This window comes from Phaethon lepturus, unplaced genomic scaffold, assembly GCF_000687285.1.
Source record: "Phaethon lepturus isolate BGI_N335 unplaced genomic scaffold, ASM68728v1 scaffold26610, whole genome shotgun sequence".
In the NCBI taxonomy this organism is placed as follows: domain Eukaryota; kingdom Metazoa; phylum Chordata; class Aves; order Phaethontiformes; family Phaethontidae; genus Phaethon; species Phaethon lepturus.
In genome coordinates this window covers 15,189-33,685 of record NW_010510297.1, presented here as the reverse complement: position 1 = coordinate 33,685, position 18,497 = coordinate 15,189, and the positions used below count along the sequence as shown (strand labels likewise).

Below are 18,497 nucleotides of genomic sequence, written 5' to 3'. Positions count from 1 at the left end.
GATGAATTTGGCCTTCAGCAATCCCCTTCCAGGCCAGATCTCTCGCATTATTTTCTTTCTTCTTCTAGACTTGTAGAGCTTCTGCAAAGTGCTGCCAAGTCTGAGAAGAAGGACAAGAAGTTGCCCGGTGTAGTGTTTGATTTGCTACAAGTTTCACTGAAGGAAGGTGCCTTTGAACTGTTCTGGAATGAAGGTGTGGAGAATGGGCTACTGAAGGAGAAATCGGGACCTGTGAGGTTTGTTTTGACATACACTGTTGTTTGTTTTCTATATTATCCTTCTGTTTCTTGCCCCAGTCTTTTGCTGCTGCCCTGTGGTAGGATGGAGCATGTGATTTCTCATGAACAGTGTGAAAACACTTGCTTTTGATTATTTAGGTATTCACAAGAAACTTTATAGGGAGCCTAAATCCAGGAGTTAGTAAGATTTCTCTTAGAATTGTGAGATATAACAAATTTGGGGTTAAATTTAACTAGTACAGCACATAAAGGTGATGCACCTCATGGGGCATAAAGGTGTCTTAAATCTATAGCTTGCTCCTACAAGACTTGGAGGAGGAGCTGTACTGTCCTTTTCTTTCTAAGCAGTTGAGAGGGAGAGTCATTTAGCTTTGTGTGGTTTAAGGATGACTCCTGTGTAGACAAACCCTAGTTCTGAAATTTGTGTCTAATACTGCTGGACTTGTGCTTTGTGGAATGGACTGAATTAAAATGCCTGCATATGTTTGGATCCTGACGTGGTCTGTGTTTTTAAGTAGGGTATGGCTGTGGCAGACATCATAACAGTAGCTATTTTAGGTCCTTTTCCAATTCTAATACTAGATCTTATTAGGAGTATTTAAGTTTTCTGTTGAGACTCATGCTGTATTAAAAATGCATGCAAATCCAGAATACAAACCTGTGAGCATTTTGGGGGAGCATAATTTAATTTGGACCGTAGCGAGTCAGTCTGTGGCCAGGTTTAAATCTTTCTTAGATCAAGAGTTTAAAAGTTGTAGAGATGCACCTACAAAAAAAATTCTTAACATATTACATGAGTATCACAGTGAAAGGAAACCATTTTCTAACACTGAGCAGTTTGTTTTGTTTAACTTGGCTTGGGTAATTCTGAAAATACCCTTTGTATGCTCAAAGCATACAACAGTGTTGCTTTTTTTAGCCTGATTTCCTGCAGAAATAAGGCTGGTGCTGTCCATCTAATAACCCCTGAGCCCATTGGGCAATTCTGATTAAATTTGACAGCAACTTGCTGTAAAAATTGCTGCAAACTAAGTAAGTTTGCGTAGTCAAAAACTAAGTAAGTTTTTATTAGGTCTGTGGAAATAAATATCTGGGGGGAAGAGATCCAGAAAGTGGATTGAGGAAGGAACTGCTGGTGAGGACTCATCTATTTCTAGGCACCTGTGCTGGTTTTGGGTGGCATAAAGTTAATTTTCTTCAGAGAAGCTAGTATGGGCCTATGTTTTGGATGTGTGCTGAAAACAGTGTTGATAATACAGGGATATTTTAGTTGCTGCTGAGCAGTGCTTACACACAGTCAGGCCTTTTCTGCTTCTCATGTCACCCCACCAGCCAGTAGGCTGGGGGTGCACAAAAAGCTGGGAGGGGACACAGCTGGGACAGCTGACCCCAACTGCCCAAAGGGATATCCCACACCACAGGGTGTTGTGCTCAGCGTAGAAAGCTGGGGGAAGCAGAAGCAAGGGGAGGACGTTCAGAGTTAGGGCATCTGTCTTCCATTATGCGTGATGCAGCCCTGCTTCCCTGGAGATGGCTGAACACTTGCCTGCCGATGGGAAATGGTGAATGAATTCCTTGCTTTGCTTTGCTTGTGTGCACAGCTTTTACTTTACCTATTGAACTGTCTTTATCTCAACCCATGAGTTTTCTCACTTTTACCCTCCTGATTCTTTCCCCTGTCCCACCAGGCGGGGAGTGAGCGAGCGGCTATGTGGGGCTCAGTTGCTGGCTGGGGTTAAATCATGACAACAGCGAAGGACCTGCTACAGGGAGAGATCTTAACAGCTATGCTAGTCACAAGAAAAGCTTTGGGCAGTAGGATTTTTGAACACAGGATCCATGAATTTGACTTCTGCCGTCCTGGATGCTCCATGTAGCCTGTCCCACCACTTCTTCTCTGTCTTTCCCTTGTGTGTGGCTTTACTGCTATGCCTCTACCTGAGGGCATCTTCTTTGTTTCCACTCAGTTACATGTGCTACCGGCTGCTGGGCAGTGCTTTCCCCTTGTTGTCTCTGGATCAGCTACAGATGGTTCTCAAAGGGAAGGTGATGCAGCACTATGGACAACACGTGGTAACGACTCAGGTAGGTCTTCTGAAAGTACTCGTGCTTGGAGCTAAAGGCCCTGTCCTGAGCAGAAGACCTCTCCAGCCCCCTTTCTAGTTTCACATCATCTTGTATAAAAAAAGTTTACGTAATTTTAGACTATGGGCTCTTACTAAAAGCAAGGTTATTGTATGACCGCTGGTTGCAGTGGGCCAAGTAGAGACTGTTTAATCGTCATTGCCTATTTGTGTATTTCTGTTCAGACTTATTTTAAGGGTTTTGAAATTGTTCAGCAGTGTCCCACCTGCTTTCATTGATCTTGCTGAGAAAGCTCTAACGATGGGGGAAGCAGAGGAAGGGCAGCCCTCAGCATACTGACAATGTCATATGTCATCCTTTAACAGTCCTTTTGATTTTGTGTGTCCAGAAGCTCCTTTTTGTCTGTCATTGTTCTGGGTGTTGCATGAACATTTGAAGGCAAAGACAAAAAGGGACAACTCATGCTTTTGTTTATGTTAATGTTTGTTTCAATACACACATCTGAGGTTTAAGCACAAATATTATTTGGGAATTGGATTTTGGAACTCCTCTTCCTCCTTCCCTCCTGGGAAGCCAGCAAACAACACACCCTGCAATAAAGGGAGGAAGAATAAAAGGGGAATACTGATAAAAACAGGCTTTGGTTTGGCTTTTTGTGGTAACATACTCCTAAGCCTCCTCATGTAGGCCCAAAAGTCATTGTCCTCTCTTGGGAGGAACAGGACTTTGCAGTCTTTCTGTTCTGGTATCAAAGCAGCAATAGATAGATACAGGCTTGCTCTGAAAGTAGTGCTTACCATGGTGCTTCCCTGTATGGACCAACTTTCTCCAGGGCTTATCCACTGACATAGTCGTTTTCCTGTTTCTTGCTTTTTATACTTGTTGCCCAATGAATTAGGCCGTGTTCTTCCACGTGCATCAAAAAATTTGTTAATTTAATTCCTGTCTGAAATGTACAAATTCACTGAAGCCAATGATTGACTAAATGGAAAGAGAAACCCCTAATACTGTTGATAATGAGGAAGTAAAAAAGATCTTAGTTCGAATTTGTTGTTGTTTTTGTGCATTTGTTTTGTTTTATCCCTTGACAGGGTTGTTTGTTTTGGAAAGCAAACACTGTTATCTTGTACTTTCTTGGGGGATTCTGGTTGTTGTTGGAGATGGAACAAGACAAAGCTTGCATCTGATATTGACTGACAGTTATCTTCCTGAATCCACTTTTTTTCAACAGGGGAGCAACTGTACTTGATTTGCTTTTGTTAAAAGATGATTGATGAAACTCCTGTTGTGAGTTATTAGCCTGTTTACAGCAATCTCTCCTGCAGTTTTTCTCCCAGCTTTCGTACTGATGCACAAGTATTGAGTTCTCCAACAGTGGAAGCAGGAGCTTGCTAAATTGTGTTTTGTATGAGATTTCTTGCAGGGGTATTTATGTTATAATTGGATGGGTTTGTAGTTAATTAGGAATTTATAGCCCCTTTATTTAAAAGAACAGTGTTCCAGAGACTTCTGTTACTGTTTCTGCTCCCACCAGGTCACTGTATTGATCATGACACTATACCAAACAAGTTGTTTCATTAGTTTATGAAAATTGCATTGCATTTTGGAACGAAGCCACAGCTTGCCCTCTTTGAGGTTTCTCCAGTTATGCTTTTGTTTTTTTCTGGAACAAATGAGTGGAACTGAACACTGTGAGCTATGAAAGAACATAAGGAGATGGGGTGTGTGGTGAGATGGGACATGTCCTGTCGGTCTGCATGCTGCTGGACAGTGTTCCAAGGCCAGCAACCTGCCAGCTGTCTGCCTTGCTGATCAGTGGCAGGACTGAGGATGGGACTTAGCACAAAACAGCAACACCTCAGGGTATGGTTTTTAGGTTAAACATGTCAACTCCCCCTCTTTTAAGAATGCCTCAACACTTCTGAGACACCAAGGAGAGCAGGTGGGATTTGTTCTACCCACTGTAGGTCAGTAGGCTCCAGGGCTGCTAGCTGAGACTGGAAGTAATATGGGGGAGTTTCCAAATCGAGGGAAAATCTAAGGCAGATGATGTGAGAAGCACCCTGGACTTTTCACCCAAAATAAAAACTGATCAGCCTAGGAGCTTAGCTGCACTGGCCAGCATGTGGTCCAGCCCACTGAAGCCTGGCTGTTCAGGAAGGTGCAAATTAAAGGGTTGAAGCTGGTACATGACAGGATTCTGTGGTTGCTTACAGTGGTTGCTCCTATGTGAGGAAGACCATGAGGTGAAACTGATGACCTGCTGTATGCCTTATGACAAATGGTCAGGCACGTGACTTTAATTTACTTACTGCAGTCAAATCTGTAAAGTGATTTGTGCTTACAAAGACACTCAGACTCAGTGTGAGGTTCCTGACCTACTTGTTTGACCCTATGTTTCAGCTTCCAGACAGATTTAAGTTTGCTCCAGAGATGGAAGGATATATAGATGAATTTCTGAACAGCTGTGATGACCCAGAGAGGCAGCTGGCAGTGGTGATCGGCTTCTCTACTCTCACCAATCAAGGCTATCCAGTGTTCTCCAGCTCTTCCAGGGTAGTCAGACACCTGCAGCCAGTGGCATTGCAAAAATACGTTGACTGGCTCAAAGACATGTTCCTCAGGCCAGACTTTGACTGTTGCTTAGACTTCTCAAGTAACCGGCAAAAACAGAACCAGGAGAATGTAAAGACGTGAGTGTATAGTTGATGCACCTTCCTTTTGTCTTTCTGTTTTGTGGTTAGATTAGCTACCTGTGTGAAGTCTGGTTTGGACAGCTACCGTTTGCTGGTGCCTTCCCATGAGTTGACAATTGTTGCCTGTTCTATTTCCTCTGTCCCCAAAAGTTTAGCCCCGGCATCTGACTTTATTGCTGGGACAAAATTAAATTCTGCAAATAGGAGCAAACACAGTGAGAACCAGCCAGCCTGATCAGAGCAGACTGGATCACCAGAGAAGCCTTTTTTCTCTTGTTTTTCTAGACCTGACAGCTGCTTTGGCAAAAATGTCCAGTGGCTTAGTTTTTCACTACAGACTCTCAGGTCTTTATGGGAATTGTGCATCCCTTTTACCTGACTACTGAACTGGCCTGAGTGCTCTTGTCTCCTTGGCCCCCACAGAAAAGCACCCACTTCATGTCTCAAGTAGCCTGTAAATACTTATGTCTTTGATAGGCATTTGTAGCAATTTCCAGCTAGGAAAACTTCCCCAGAGAAAGTTCTATCCTCCTTGGCGCTGCTGCTCACTGAATACCCACAACTTGGTCCTGTGGGTACTTTTTGGTAAACTGCAGTGTCTCAGTGGGGTAAATAGACTGTCTTTTGCATATTAACAAGTAAACTTGGGAAGATTATATCTCTTTTTATGTACCCTGTTGCTTTCTTACTATATAACTTTGCCATCATTAGCCTCTAAATATCTGAAAGTCACCTCTTGCTGTGGTGGATTGTGTGTCTTGTGTTTTATTTCGGGATTGTGTTCAAACTACTGATTGTGTCCACTTCCTTACTGAAAGAACACAGCATAAGATTGCTCGATTAAGAAAATGGATCATCCACCGTCTTGCTAATATCATTGAAAGTCCAGTGAAAAAAGAAGAGAGCCTTGTGATGGACATTTCCAGGTGAGAATGATTTAAAGATTTAATGACATATGTGCTTGGAATAATTCTGTTTAGCTCTACAGCAGTATTCCAAGTAAGCTGTCCCTGTGACACTAGGCAAATTCAGTAATGGAAATATTCCAGTAACATAAGTCATTTAGAATACCTTCTGCAAACTTGGACAAACTCTTGTCATAAGTAGTTCAGGCACTTAAAATCATCTTAGTCCATGTTTTCAGTAAATTTTAGGTTCCTTGTTACCTAGACTGCTTGAAGGTATTATTTCTGATCTTTGCATCAGATCTTAGTAAATATTTATCTGCCAGTTTAAAGATCTTGGAGAGTATAACCCAAATCTGACAGTCTGGGTATTGTATTGTGTGGCCTCAAGTGTTAGCACTTCACTTTTGTGAAGTCCTGAGCATCCTTCTCCCTTCTTTACCCTGTGTACTTTGAGGAAAGGGTCTTACTGTAAATAGTGACTTTTTTCAGTGTTTGGGAATCCTTGAATAAAAATGTGGTGAATATGTGACGCTATTTGTTTTGCACGCTTGGGCTGTTTTTGCTTTGTTATGACCAAGCTGGCTCTTACTTTTGTTCTTGTTTCTGTCCATTCTAGGTTTTGCTTCTTCCATGCTTTCTTTGAGACTAAGAAAAAGACTTCCCAAATACAAGAGGCAAATGTCCTTCCATCAGAGCCTCTAGATGAACAGGCTCATTCAGTGGCAGAAAATTACTTCTTTGGGTAAGGATTTTGCTTGCATGCTTTAAGCTTGAAAATTTCCTTTTTTCTTGAGGATAAGATCAGCCTGTGCACAGCCAGGCAAGAGGTTTGGGATTGTGAGCTCCTACTGGAGCATTTGTTTGACTCCAGGACCAGGGAATGGCTTTTTTTTAAAGAGATCCTAAATTTCCCAAAAATCCTTAAGTTTTGTCCAATAAAAACATAATTTAGCGTGGCAAACCTGCTGAGTATGTGTGTGTTGATCAGGTAGATGTAGAGTTGAGTTCAGACTGCTTTTTCTCCTAAGGTTTCTGTTGCCTCTGTTGCAAGCTAGAAGTGGAAGGACCCAAGAGACAGGTGGTAGGGTTGTGTGGGTTGCTGTTGGCTTTCTGTCCACTCTGCATGTGAGATGCTGATGGCTTTGCAGTCCTCCCTGTACAAAGGGAGATGGAGTTGGTCATAATAGATGCTTTCAGGTGATTGCCAAAGGTGATAGTAGAGGGAAAGCAGAGGACATGGTGAGACAAAGAATGGGAAACACTGAGAATAATAGTCAGTGTCCTTGGGGGCACCAGATGTGCTTGGGGCACCAAGACCATGAGCTTTTACTGTGTTTGGACACATGCATGGGTTGAAACTTGGGCCCTGTGAATCTGGGTTGCAATGAGTGACCAGAGCTCTGGAATGAGAGTGCTCTACTGGTGGGTGTTATTTTGGAAAGTGTGAGAAGGCCATCTGGTTCCTCTTGACAGTAACATGCTGGCTGTTTTTCTTTGCAGTTTACTTCAGACTTTAAATACCTTGGCTGTTTTGGGGGATACAGCAAAGGCTGCAGCCTTGAGGGAGAAGCACATCCATGGTGTGACTGCAGATGGGAAGCTGTGGATCTTTCTCCTTGTTGAGTATGCCAACAAGTTGCTCTCCAGTGAGCATATCACATCTGTGAAGCCTTTTACCGAAGAACAGAGAGATGCCTGGGAGAGGTGAGATTGGGCCAATAAATGAGAAACTGTATTCTCTCATCCTTCTGCTGTTGTTCTGGCCGCTGTAGCAGAGCCATTTCACAGCGGTGGCAGTTCTGTTTCTTCCCTTTGAGTATGCTGCACCTGCAACTGGGTTTCAGGATGCCTCTGTTTCTCATTGCCCCATACCTTTCTTCTTGTTCCTTCTGTGTGTAAACTATGGGTAGGTGGCCACGTCATCTTCTATTTTTGCTCACAGTCCCTCTCTCAAAGATGATTGCAACTCTGCTAATATTTTCTCCTAATAATACCTGTACTAACTTCTCAGCGGCTCTCTTCTGATGTTCTTTTCTGAGCTTGATTTCCCATAAAGGTAGAGACCTTTGGCCTTGGCTGTAGTATTAGGAATCTAGTCTGTGCCCAAGTGCAGAGGTTTTTATAAGCCACACAAGGTGAGATACTATTGATAGGTTAAGATTGTGTACTATATGTATGTCCAGTTTCAATAAATTAAATGTTAAGTACAGAAAATGGTGCTATAGATTTGGTCATGTTTTTAGTCTGATCATATGAGAGGATTTGCTGTTGTAATGGTGAAAGACTCAAGAGGTTTCTTTCTTCAGAACGCTTCAGTCTGTGAAGAATCTGCAGAAGAAGGAAAATAAATCAGACAGTGCCAAAGTCGTTGCTTTCCAGCAACTTCTGCTTTTAATGGCCATTCATCTTTTCAAGGTAAGACCTCTGAAGCATATTTGACTGGTGTAAAATGGGCTGATAGTTAGGCTTTCTGAACACTGAGCTGGAGAGTTTCTTTGTGTTCAGAGATCCAATCTTACACAGCCTCTGGCTTCTAAAAATGGGCAACTGGCAGTTAATAAACTGTGATTCTTACACTGACTGTAGACATCAACTTACAAGGGCAAAGCTTGGCCTGAGCATGGGTTTTGCCCTTGGTTTGCTGCTGAATGGAGCAATTTTACTTAGTTTCATGTTTTCTTTTGCAAAAGGGTTGTAGTAGCTGATTTTCATATCTGTACGTATTTAGAGAGCTCCTTAGATTCGGGGTATATTCCTTCTGTTGCTGTTGGTAGTGGGGAATTCAGAGAGGATGTTTACTTTCTGCTTGCGATCAAACAGAATCCATCTGAAACAATGGATGTTCTGAGTGACCTTCTGAACTGCACGGAGAGGGCATTCAGCAAAGAACCTAAGAAGAAAAAGACTGGTGAGTCCTTCCTACAGAAAGAAATGGAGTGGGATTGTTAATGGTCTGTGAAAAGACAGAAGATGGCAGTTCTGCATTAGTGAAGCGCTCTGCATTGGTTTTAGCTTGATGCACTTCTCCTCAGGAGAATCCCCTCTCCTTCATTCTCTTTGCTTGTCTTTCTACATCTCTTGTTTCTTGCTCCAGCTCTCTATCCACATCCTCAGTGGGTTGTGCTCCTGTGTGCCTCTTAAAGGATAGGTGTGCTTCAGAGCTGGCTATTGCTCAGATGAGCAGTGTCCAAGGGAATTCACTCTTTCTGAGTCCTTGTTCTGTGCTGGCCAAGAGCTTGACTGAAGTGCTGGTATCTGTCCGGGCAAGGCTATGTGCTCTCCTAACCGCTGGCAGGCCTGAAGCTTGGTACTTTCAGAGCTCAAGTTCTGGGCAAAGTAAATGTTACCTGTGTGTAGATACAGCCTGTTTGCTGATTTTGGTTAGTCCTTGTTTAGGGCCTGGGGAGCTAGGTTGGGACTTGACGAGGAAAGAACCTGGCATGGTCTTTTAACTTCAGCTCTAACTGTGGTCGTCTTGTTCTCCTTAAATCTCTGTGTAAATTTGAGGGTACTGTGAAAATAAAAGCTGTGATTCTGTGGTGGCTTGGTTGTATGTAGATCAGGATTCCCAAACTTTTGGACTAATGGACCAGCTTCAAATGTCAGCACTTTTCATGGGCTGCAGTGACTCCTGATTTCATTGGAAATACTATAAAATGTGTATACGTTTGCTGACTAGCTGCTGATGGCTTTAATGTGGCCAGGTAGGTGTCACATGATTTCCAGAACTGCTAATCTAAGTAATGATTTAATGAATAGTATGGTTTGTTACCTGGTAAAGCTTTGCAGTGGCCTAAAGACAATTTCAGGCCTCCTTCTCCCTATGGTTATTAGCCTTCCATACAGCAACGATCTTTAGCTTCACACTTGATTATTTCTGGTCTGTGTTGCTGACTTGTAATAGTCAGCTAGGACTATCCTTTTTTTGCCTTGGTGAATTTTTCTGCAGTCTCTTAATGTGCCACTGCAGTAGTTTTGTCTCTTCCTGTCATTGTTTGTTTGTTTCTGTGCAGACAACATGGAGCCAGGATGGGTTGAGGTGATGGTAGAAATCCTTCTCTCCCTCCTTGCCCAGCCCAGCCTACTCATACGTCGGATTTCCAAGAGCGTGTTTGTACGGATATGCCCTAACCTGACCAAGAGGGGCTTGCAGCTGATCCTGGATGTAAGTGAGGCACTAATAGGGCATTGTACTGTTTGCCTGTCATGTCCCTAACAGATATACAAGCATGTCTCTGTTTTGAGGTTGAGTAAAAGCCTCCTTGAGTTAGAAAATGTCTGATAAATGTGTGCTACTGAATTCTAAATGTAACTTACAAAAAAGGTCTTTTTGGGTTTGTTTTGTTTGTTTGTTTGTTTGTTTCATAGGAACCTGAGATCTGCTACTTTAAGCTGTATTCTTTGGTAGTTTTAAGCTGTAGAAATTCCTGGGTCAGTTTATGTAGATGGTAGATTTTAAAGTGTAAATGGTAACAACTTATTTTTTCTAGAAAGGCTAAGCATAGAGGTGCTAAAAATAAGTGACACTGAAAATCTGAATTGATTGTACCACTGAGTAAAGTGGTGTCCTCTGAGAGAGTAATATGTGGATTGCAGAGATGTGTTGTCAGGTACTTTATATGATGAACCTAATACTTCATTTCTAACAAATCAAAATGTGTGGTGTCACCAACCTCTTCAGTTTTCTCCATCTTTTTTGTTACTTATAGAAAGAACTTAGCATATTAACAAACATGATATTGTAAGCCAGAAAGTTGAAGGCTCTTACTTAGCATTATTCAGCTGGCTTACTGTACCAAAATTCCTGTCTGTTGTACACAAGAAATGCATCAAAACACTGAAAAAACACAAGTCCCTGTTTTTTGCAGGTTCTTGACCCATACCAAGAGCAAAATGAAGAAAGTGCTGTTGTTGTGATGGAAGAATCTGACAAAAAGATCAAATCTGCACAGGACATGGTAATTGATGTGCCATTTGCCATTGACAATTACTCTTCAGACCTTCGCTGTTTAAAAATAATGTTTCTCCTGATCTGTGGTAATGGACGTAATTGCATTTTTCTGTCTTGAGTAAAATCACAGTTCCTCTATTAAGATTTATTTTAAAAGTGCGACACACAAATGGCTTGTCGGAACTGCATGTTTATTAGTCTCTTGGCTTTAAAGGAAAATGCTGTTGTAGGTATGGCTGTTTGAATAGATGACTTCCTGAGAACAAATGACTGCATCCTGAAATTAGCACAGGCCTCTCTTTTTTTGCAGCCACAGACTGATTCACTGCTGTGATGCACAGCCATCTGAATTCAAGATCTCGGGTTTTAAGAACTGCAGAGATTCAAGTTGCAAAGCAGCATAAGCATTAGCAGAAAGGAGAGTCAGATGGGGGCCATTACTTCAGATGTTCCTTGGGCACTTCTTTTTGATACTTATTTAATATGACAGAGAAATCTGTATTATGTTCTGCTTCCAGCTATTGTGAAGTTCTGGTATCTTGTTATCTGTCCTTGCTTGAATCTGAGGGCTGGAAGCAAGGCGATGGGATGAGGGGAGGCTTGAGTTTTTATTTCTGAACACCTGAGAATTGAGTAGGGCTTGAAGAATGGTGGGTCAGGAAATGAACTTTTCTTCTGCAGGACGAGGAAGGAAGCGAGGACTCCTCAGATGAAGGCGACACTGAGGAAGAGAATGACAGTGGAGATGAGGAAAAGAATGAAGAAGTTGATGATGATTTTCGCAGTCAGCTGATGAATGTTCTCCAAGCAGGGAATGCATTGGTATGCGTTCACTGCCTTCCTTGATCAGATACCAGGAGGTTTGGGGTGGTGAAAGATTATCTAATACCCACATCCTATCTGAGCCCACACAGTGATAACCCTGGCAGTCATCTTTGTATGGCATTTGAAGCAGGAGGTCAGGATCTTCAAAGCAAGCTGTGGGAATAAGTCACTTGTTCTTTTATTTATTGTTAGTGCATCTTGAGTGCTTTACCTTGTTCAGTCTAGCCTGATATAGCTTGTATTCCTGCCTGTAATAAACAAGATTGATAGGAACTAAAGCACTGAGATACTGTTACATGGAGCCTGTTTTGGCTAGCTTGTGTGGAGGAGTGTGATCCTTGTAGGCTACTCTGGAGACTTCTTGTAGCAGCATTGGACTATGGTTTAATGATTGCTATAAAGGCTACAGACATATCAACATACTAACCTCTTTATTGAAGGAGCAACAGCACAGAGGGAGTCAGTGTCAAAACCTCAGCTTCTTCCCTCTCCTGATCTCTAGCTCTACGAGTTAGTACTGTGCAGCCAGGATTACCTGACAGGAAATACAAGATAGATTTCTCGTGGGTCTGAGCATCTGTTTTCTCTCCCCATGTTGTTATTCTGGGTCTACAGCTAGCTACGTCCCTACTGTGAGTCTGGTCTTGGCGGTGGTTCTCTCCCCACTGTCTTTTTGAATTACGTGGGTGACAGGTTGTTTTTGCATTCTGAAAACAAAAGGGAGGAGATGAGAGTGACGAAGAGCTGGATGATGAGGCTATGATGGCTCTTGACAAGAACATCTCAGCCCTTTTTGCGGAACAGCAGAAACGGATCCAGGCGAAGAAGGATGAGAAAGACAGGATGCGGAAAGAGAAGATCCTACAGAGGGATTTCAAGATTAAGGTGAGAGATAAGTGTTTGGTGTGAAGACCTCTGATTTACCTGTCAGTTTTTGTAAACTGGACAAGCTTGATGTGCCGTAGTGTGACATGCATAAAATCCCTCTGGTAATTTTGCAGTGTAAGGTGGGGTTTTTTGGGCTTGTTATGCTGGTAAAATCGGGAGGATTATGTTTAACACTCTCTGGTTATTTGTGACTGTAATACTGAATTCAGGCCACCTGGTGTCAGCATGGACTGTCCAGGGTATTCAGGCATCCAGGGACATCTCCAGCTGCTCAGGTATAGAAATGTCTGGTGTCAGACCAGCCACGATGAAGGCTGAACAATGTAGCGAGCCGTTGGCTTTACGACATTTTCATCCTGATGCTATGCTATAAGAGGTTGATTTTATGCTAATGCACTGTCTGGAAGTCAAGGGGGTCATGCAGGGGTGAGAGCTATCAGTTGATAGTGCTAACAGAGATCTGTACCAAGTTGTAGTGACTGCAGGTCTGTCCATGTGGCAGTGATTCTGAGTTAAGTAGTAACTCTTGCTTCTAGGTGGTGTCACTGCACAAAATAAAGCTGAAGTCAACAGACAGCCTTTAATCTTCAGTTTCAAATTTTTAATTTTCAGTTTCTCATGCCCTAACAGTACAAATGATAGCAGAAGGTGTACAGATCAAAGGCTCCTTCAGCCCCCTCCAGTCTGAAGGAGCCGCTCTGGGTAGATCCATCATGTTTCCCTGTCTGCATTAGTTCTCACATCAGTAACTGTTTTTGCAGGTGCTGGATCTGATTGAAGCGTTCCTGACTAAGCAATCAGAGAACCCCTTGGTGTTCGACATCATCGAGCCCCTGCTTCGGGTGATTGAACAATGCATGAGCTCAGACTCTGACAAGCAGGAGGTTGAATTCCTCCAGAAAACAGCCAATATCTTCAAGTAAGTGTCCTTAGTCCTCCGGGTAATAGGCAATGGCTTTTGGTACACGCCAGTGGTATTGGTTGAATCCCAGAGGTTGGTCTTTCTAAGACTGAAGACAATTGCTATGCTTGCAGATTGTGTAGAATTAGATTACCAGCAGCACACACATACACAATGCTTAGTGATAACCTGCAGGTAAGAAATAAGGATCTGGGTTTTCTAGTCTAAGGGATTTCAAGTGCCAAACCTGTTTGCAGGTGGAAACCTTAAGAACAAACATTGGTATTGCAGGCACGGTGCCATGTCACTGAATATCTCCACAGGCCTCTGACCTCCGAGTCAGACCATGCAACTACTCCCTAGGCCTACAGAGTTGCTGCTCTGGCTGGAACAAAACTCCCAACAAGTTATTATTGAGGCAGGCAGAGTGCAAATTCTCTCTTTTCACGGCCAGAAGTGAGGCATGATACAAGCTAGACACAGACATAATGTGTGGTGTGTGTCATGATTTGTCCTCTGTGCGCTGCTCCCTGACATCCTCAGCGCTGCTTTAAAGCATTATCAGTGTTGCTCTCTAGCCCTTGTTGAGAAGCAGTTCTGCAGTAGCAAGGTTTGAGGCAGCCAGTCCCCTAGGGTTTGTGGGAGCTTTGGAGGAAAGTTGACTCTGATGCCTAAATAGGTGCTTGAAGGCGAAGGGCATTAAGTCTTCTCACCCTTCGTGCCACAGCAATAACTGCCTCTTTTGCTGCCCGCAGCTTGCACCGTTTTTGTTTATGTGATAAGGGTTCATAGCAATCTGTTTCCCAGAGCTCTTTCTGTAGGTAATGGCTTTGGGTTTGTTTTTAATGCTCTTTCAGGAACTCATTGTGCCGAACTAAGCAGTACTGCAAGAGAGTGGATGCCCTGCAAGAAGATTTGCACGCTTTTGTGGAGAGGCTTGTGAAGAAAGCCTGCAAGCACACTGACTCTTCAGTGGCTCTCTATTATTTCAGGTGAGTGTTAAAAAGGAGCGTCTCTGCTTGGTGCTGTGGGCTGGTCTGTAAGAGGCATAAAGTTGCATGTTAAAACAGTTCAGAGAAGTGAGAGAGTCGATGAAGGCTAGGTGCCAAAATCAGTGTCTTACATGAGGGCTAGTCAGTCATCCTGGCAGTCTGAAGCATTTTCAAACAGATGTCCGTGTTTTGGTGATCATCTTCTATGGGCTCTGTGATACAGGAATGGTCTGGTACAGCTTTGCTGATAGTGATTGGAAGTGCTTCCCTGAGGCTTCATCAGTTGTGTGTGATTCAGTGCGGGGATGAGTGCAATTTATAGTCGATCTGCAAAGATTGTTTTGTAAATACAGTGGTTTACTGTCTCCACGATAGCACAATGAGGACAATAATGATTATGGGTTCTGACCGTAAGTACCAGGATTCACTCCTTTGCTGCTGAATACAGGTGGGTTAGGATAAGCCATATGTGTATTTGTTGGGAAACCTGATCAATCTTGTTTCCTGGTGTAAATGGAAGTGCCATTTAGCAGTAGGCTCTCTAGTGACTTGCAGGCAGTTTCAGGAGGACCGTCATACTCCGTCTGGGATTTCTCAGCACAACTGTGTATGCAGTGAGTACCACATTGCATGGTGAACCCAGTACCATCAGTGAGTGTTGGCTCTGCAGCACACCTGGCTCTTGGCTGTGCAGGAACTGTGGTACTCCCTAGCAATGTGGGGCTGGCTGTGTGTGCTGCACGGCTCCCTGACAGCTTCCTGGCAGTGGCAGTCCTGAGTGGAGCTGTGCCCAGTTAATACAGCATTTCTCAGAAGCAGCAGACTGTCTGCATGCTCTCTCAGTTGATACGCCCAAGTTCTCCAGGCACACAGCAGCCTGGGCTGAGAGGGCTGCACTGCAGTGCTGGCTGAGCTGTGCAAGCTCAGAATTCCTGAGCAAATGCAGAAGTCCTCAAGCAGTGCTAGTCAAAAGCATGAGCTTGAGGAAACCAGGCTGATAGTGGGGATGTCTGACTGCAGTGACAGATAATGAAATGATGCAGCCTCCTAAGATTTGTCTTTAGGTCTGGCAAGAGTGGGTTAGACAGAGAAGGGGCCCTTGTGGACTCTTTAACCTCCCTTGGTACAGAATAAGCTGCCTGCATCAACTGGCCTCTGCCCTCTGCTGGCTTTGCAATGGCACCATGACACTGTGGTAACTATTATGTTCTCTCCTTCTTCTTTTCTTTTTTAGTGCTTCATTATACCTGCTCAAAGTGTTGAAAGGAAATACGTCCGATAAATCATCAACAACTCCTACCCCTTTGCCAGAGAAACAGATCAACACCATCCCGCAGGCTTGTCAGGTGAGACAGCAGGCTGCTCTTGAGGCGGTGTTTCTTACCAGTAAGGTTGCATTACTCCATGTCACTGAGTGGGTCTTGCTTATTCAGTCTCACTGTTCCTGCTGCCTGCAGATACCTGTCTACATGATTTCTTTTCCATAAAGCTGTCAAATTCCCCATCCCCTTCTGTCCCTTGCCTTCCTGCCTTTGCAGTGCCTCCTTGCTCATAGCCACCAGGGGTTGCTGATGTACAGTGTATCCAGGTTAATTGCCAAAGAAGCCTGATGGATATTTATGCTGCTCTTCTGGCTAATTTGCTATTTTTTCCCATTAACATCTTGCCAGTCACTCTGAGTTCTTTTCTGGGAAGGTGCTGAGAAACAGGGAGGTGCAGGACAGTGGATGAGAGTGAACTCCTATCTCTGAGTTTTGGGCTGAGTTATCTCAGTGTGAAGAGAGTGTATAGCAGCCCTGATTTCAGTGGTAGTTGTTTGCAGGGAGAGTCGTCTTCTGGTTGTGCTATGGGTGTCTGTTACTCAGGGAGCCGTACTGTCTGGTCCCCTTTCACCTACTGTGTCTGCTGAATTTCACAGGTCTCCTGAATTTGGTGACCCTGTATATTGGGCAGCCCAGTCCAGTCACCTCCACTAGAAAGCTAGCAAGTAGTGTTTCACCAGCTAGCCTGATACTTGCCTCTGAACCTCTCAAATTGTGTGCAGGAATTAGTGCCTTAATCCTGTTGACATTTTGTGGGGGAGGAAAATAAATAGGGCTACCTCATGACAAGGGAGGGCCTGGAAATTACAGACACTGAGATATTATTAGTGGCTGAAAAGATAGCCAATGTTTCTAAGGCTTAGTGAGACACTGAGAGTGTTAATCCAAGCAGTTCTTGTTCTGTGCTGGGCCTTTCTGGGAAGAAAAACAAAGTGGGAGATCTGTGTGGAATATAAACAACATACTTGATGTTGAGGCTAGAGTGAGACATGCCTCACAGCATGCTTGTGCAGCTTCACAGGGAAGGCTGTTATTCCTTCGGGAACAGAGCTGTGGTCTTGACCAGCCAAGGGCACAGCCAGCAGCTGAAGTGAGTTGCTGGTTTGAGGGAGGTGACACAGTTCGGTTTACGTGATGCTGCTGGTGCTGGCATTGTGTTGAGGCCAGGAAGGTTTTGCAGTGGGGAACCAGAGACAAAGGTGTGGTGTGTTTCCAGTGAGTAGTGCTTTGTGAGCATAATCTGGAGCTTTTCAGGAAGCAGGAAAGTGGAACTAGAGCAGACCCTATGAGGCAGTGGCCAAAGTTATGGAAAAGCCTGCTACTACAGAAGAAGTTTTTTTTACAGTCAACATCTACATGGGAGGAGGAATCAATTTTTTTTCCCTGCAGATGTGTATAGACACTTGACTAGGAAACTGAGGTCATACGTTTCAAGATCCATCTCCCCTGTTCCTCTAGCCTGTGTTCAGCTGCAGTAGGACTGGGAGTTTGACCTGAGAACAGGACACAACATTAACATGGCTTTAACTTTCTATGGGGCCATGGAATTGCTTGGGCAGAGGTTTGCGAAAGGCCCATCCACTATTGTGAAGGTCATAGCTTTGTCCTCCTGGTCCTTAATTTTTCTTTCTTCCCAAAGAGCTGTGATGCGATGCTCCACACTTCGCTTTTCATTCACCCCGGTGGTGTTAGTTTAGATCTATGTGGCCTGTGCAGATCTCAGCTGGTTGCTGCATGTCTGCGTTTTTTGTTCCCCACCAGAGGGGGATATCAGAGCATCTACACAGTTCTGGGATTGCTGGATCCCTGATCAGAGCTAGGGCTTGTCTGCTGGGTACCTAGAAATCCTGGACATAGCTCCTAAGTCTATGTAGATCTAGATATCTACATACACTAATATCAACAAATTCAAATAGCTCTACAGCTGAGAACACCATGTGCACAACACATCTGCTGCAGGATGGTCTTAATTGCTCTCTGAACCTTACGTGTGCTAGACATGCCCACCGCAAACCTAGAAGTACAGCCCCCACACCACACCACACCACACTACATGCAGTGTATGTAGTCGTACTAGAAAGCTGTGCTGTCCTTCACTAACGTGGTCATACGGCTATTGGTACTTGGGAGAGCATGTTTGGGGCCCATTTTGTGTTTCTTCGTGGTTCTGTGTTGTATCTCGTAGGCCTGTATCATATAAGCTGCCCAAGAATATCTAGTTGTTGGAAAAATCTGTGTGCACTGGTAAAAATTAATTAATTCATTGCTAGTGATTCATCCTTGTGTTTCATTGGAAATCTTTTTGTTCTTCTTTCTCTCTATAGCTTTTGAGCACAGGTTGTTTGGATATGGAGAGGGTGTCTGTAATATATCAGCAAGCATTGACAAAATTCTTGACTAAACGGAACAGTGCCCTTACAAGCTCCATGTTCCATGATCTCTTCACACGCTTCCCGGTAAGTGTTGCTGACTCTGTGGTATATTGTCTTCTGCTGGCTGCAAAGTACAGTTGTAATTCTAGGGAATGTATGGAGAGAAACTTCTCCACTTTATTGTGGGCTTTTAAAACTGCTGTAAAGTTTCCTAGGATCTTTACCTGCTCAGACTCTTAATACTGCATGTTTTGATAGCAACATTGCAGAAGACCAGGAACTCATTTGTGGTTTGGATTGGGATACTGTATGGAGAAT

At 43.7% G+C, this 18,497-nt stretch overlaps 1 protein-coding gene across 1 annotated transcript in view; it reads left to right on the top strand.

Annotated features, from left to right (window-relative positions):
- MYBBP1A (MYB binding protein (P160) 1a) overlaps nucleotides 1–18,497 on the top strand; it is a gene marked incomplete at its 5' end in the record, with an annotated part of 24,085 nt that overhangs the window by 3,828 nt on the left and 1,760 nt on the right. The window contains 16 exons of the mRNA XM_010296595.1: nucleotides 69–236; nucleotides 2,207–2,324; nucleotides 4,728–5,017; nucleotides 5,839–5,946; nucleotides 6,545–6,670; nucleotides 7,429–7,632; nucleotides 8,235–8,343; nucleotides 8,749–8,836; nucleotides 9,942–10,093; nucleotides 10,797–10,886; nucleotides 11,561–11,701; nucleotides 12,425–12,589; nucleotides 13,354–13,511; nucleotides 14,351–14,485; nucleotides 15,720–15,831; nucleotides 18,132–18,263. Of these exons, the coding sequence (XP_010294897.1) occupies nucleotides 69–236; nucleotides 2,207–2,324; nucleotides 4,728–5,017; nucleotides 5,839–5,946; nucleotides 6,545–6,670; nucleotides 7,429–7,632; nucleotides 8,235–8,343; nucleotides 8,749–8,836; nucleotides 9,942–10,093; nucleotides 10,797–10,886; nucleotides 11,561–11,701; nucleotides 12,425–12,589; nucleotides 13,354–13,511; nucleotides 14,351–14,485; nucleotides 15,720–15,831; nucleotides 18,132–18,263 (2,296 nt within the window). The remainder of the gene's footprint in view (nucleotides 1–68; nucleotides 237–2,206; nucleotides 2,325–4,727; nucleotides 5,018–5,838; nucleotides 5,947–6,544; nucleotides 6,671–7,428; nucleotides 7,633–8,234; nucleotides 8,344–8,748; nucleotides 8,837–9,941; nucleotides 10,094–10,796; nucleotides 10,887–11,560; nucleotides 11,702–12,424; nucleotides 12,590–13,353; nucleotides 13,512–14,350; nucleotides 14,486–15,719; nucleotides 15,832–18,131; nucleotides 18,264–18,497) is intronic.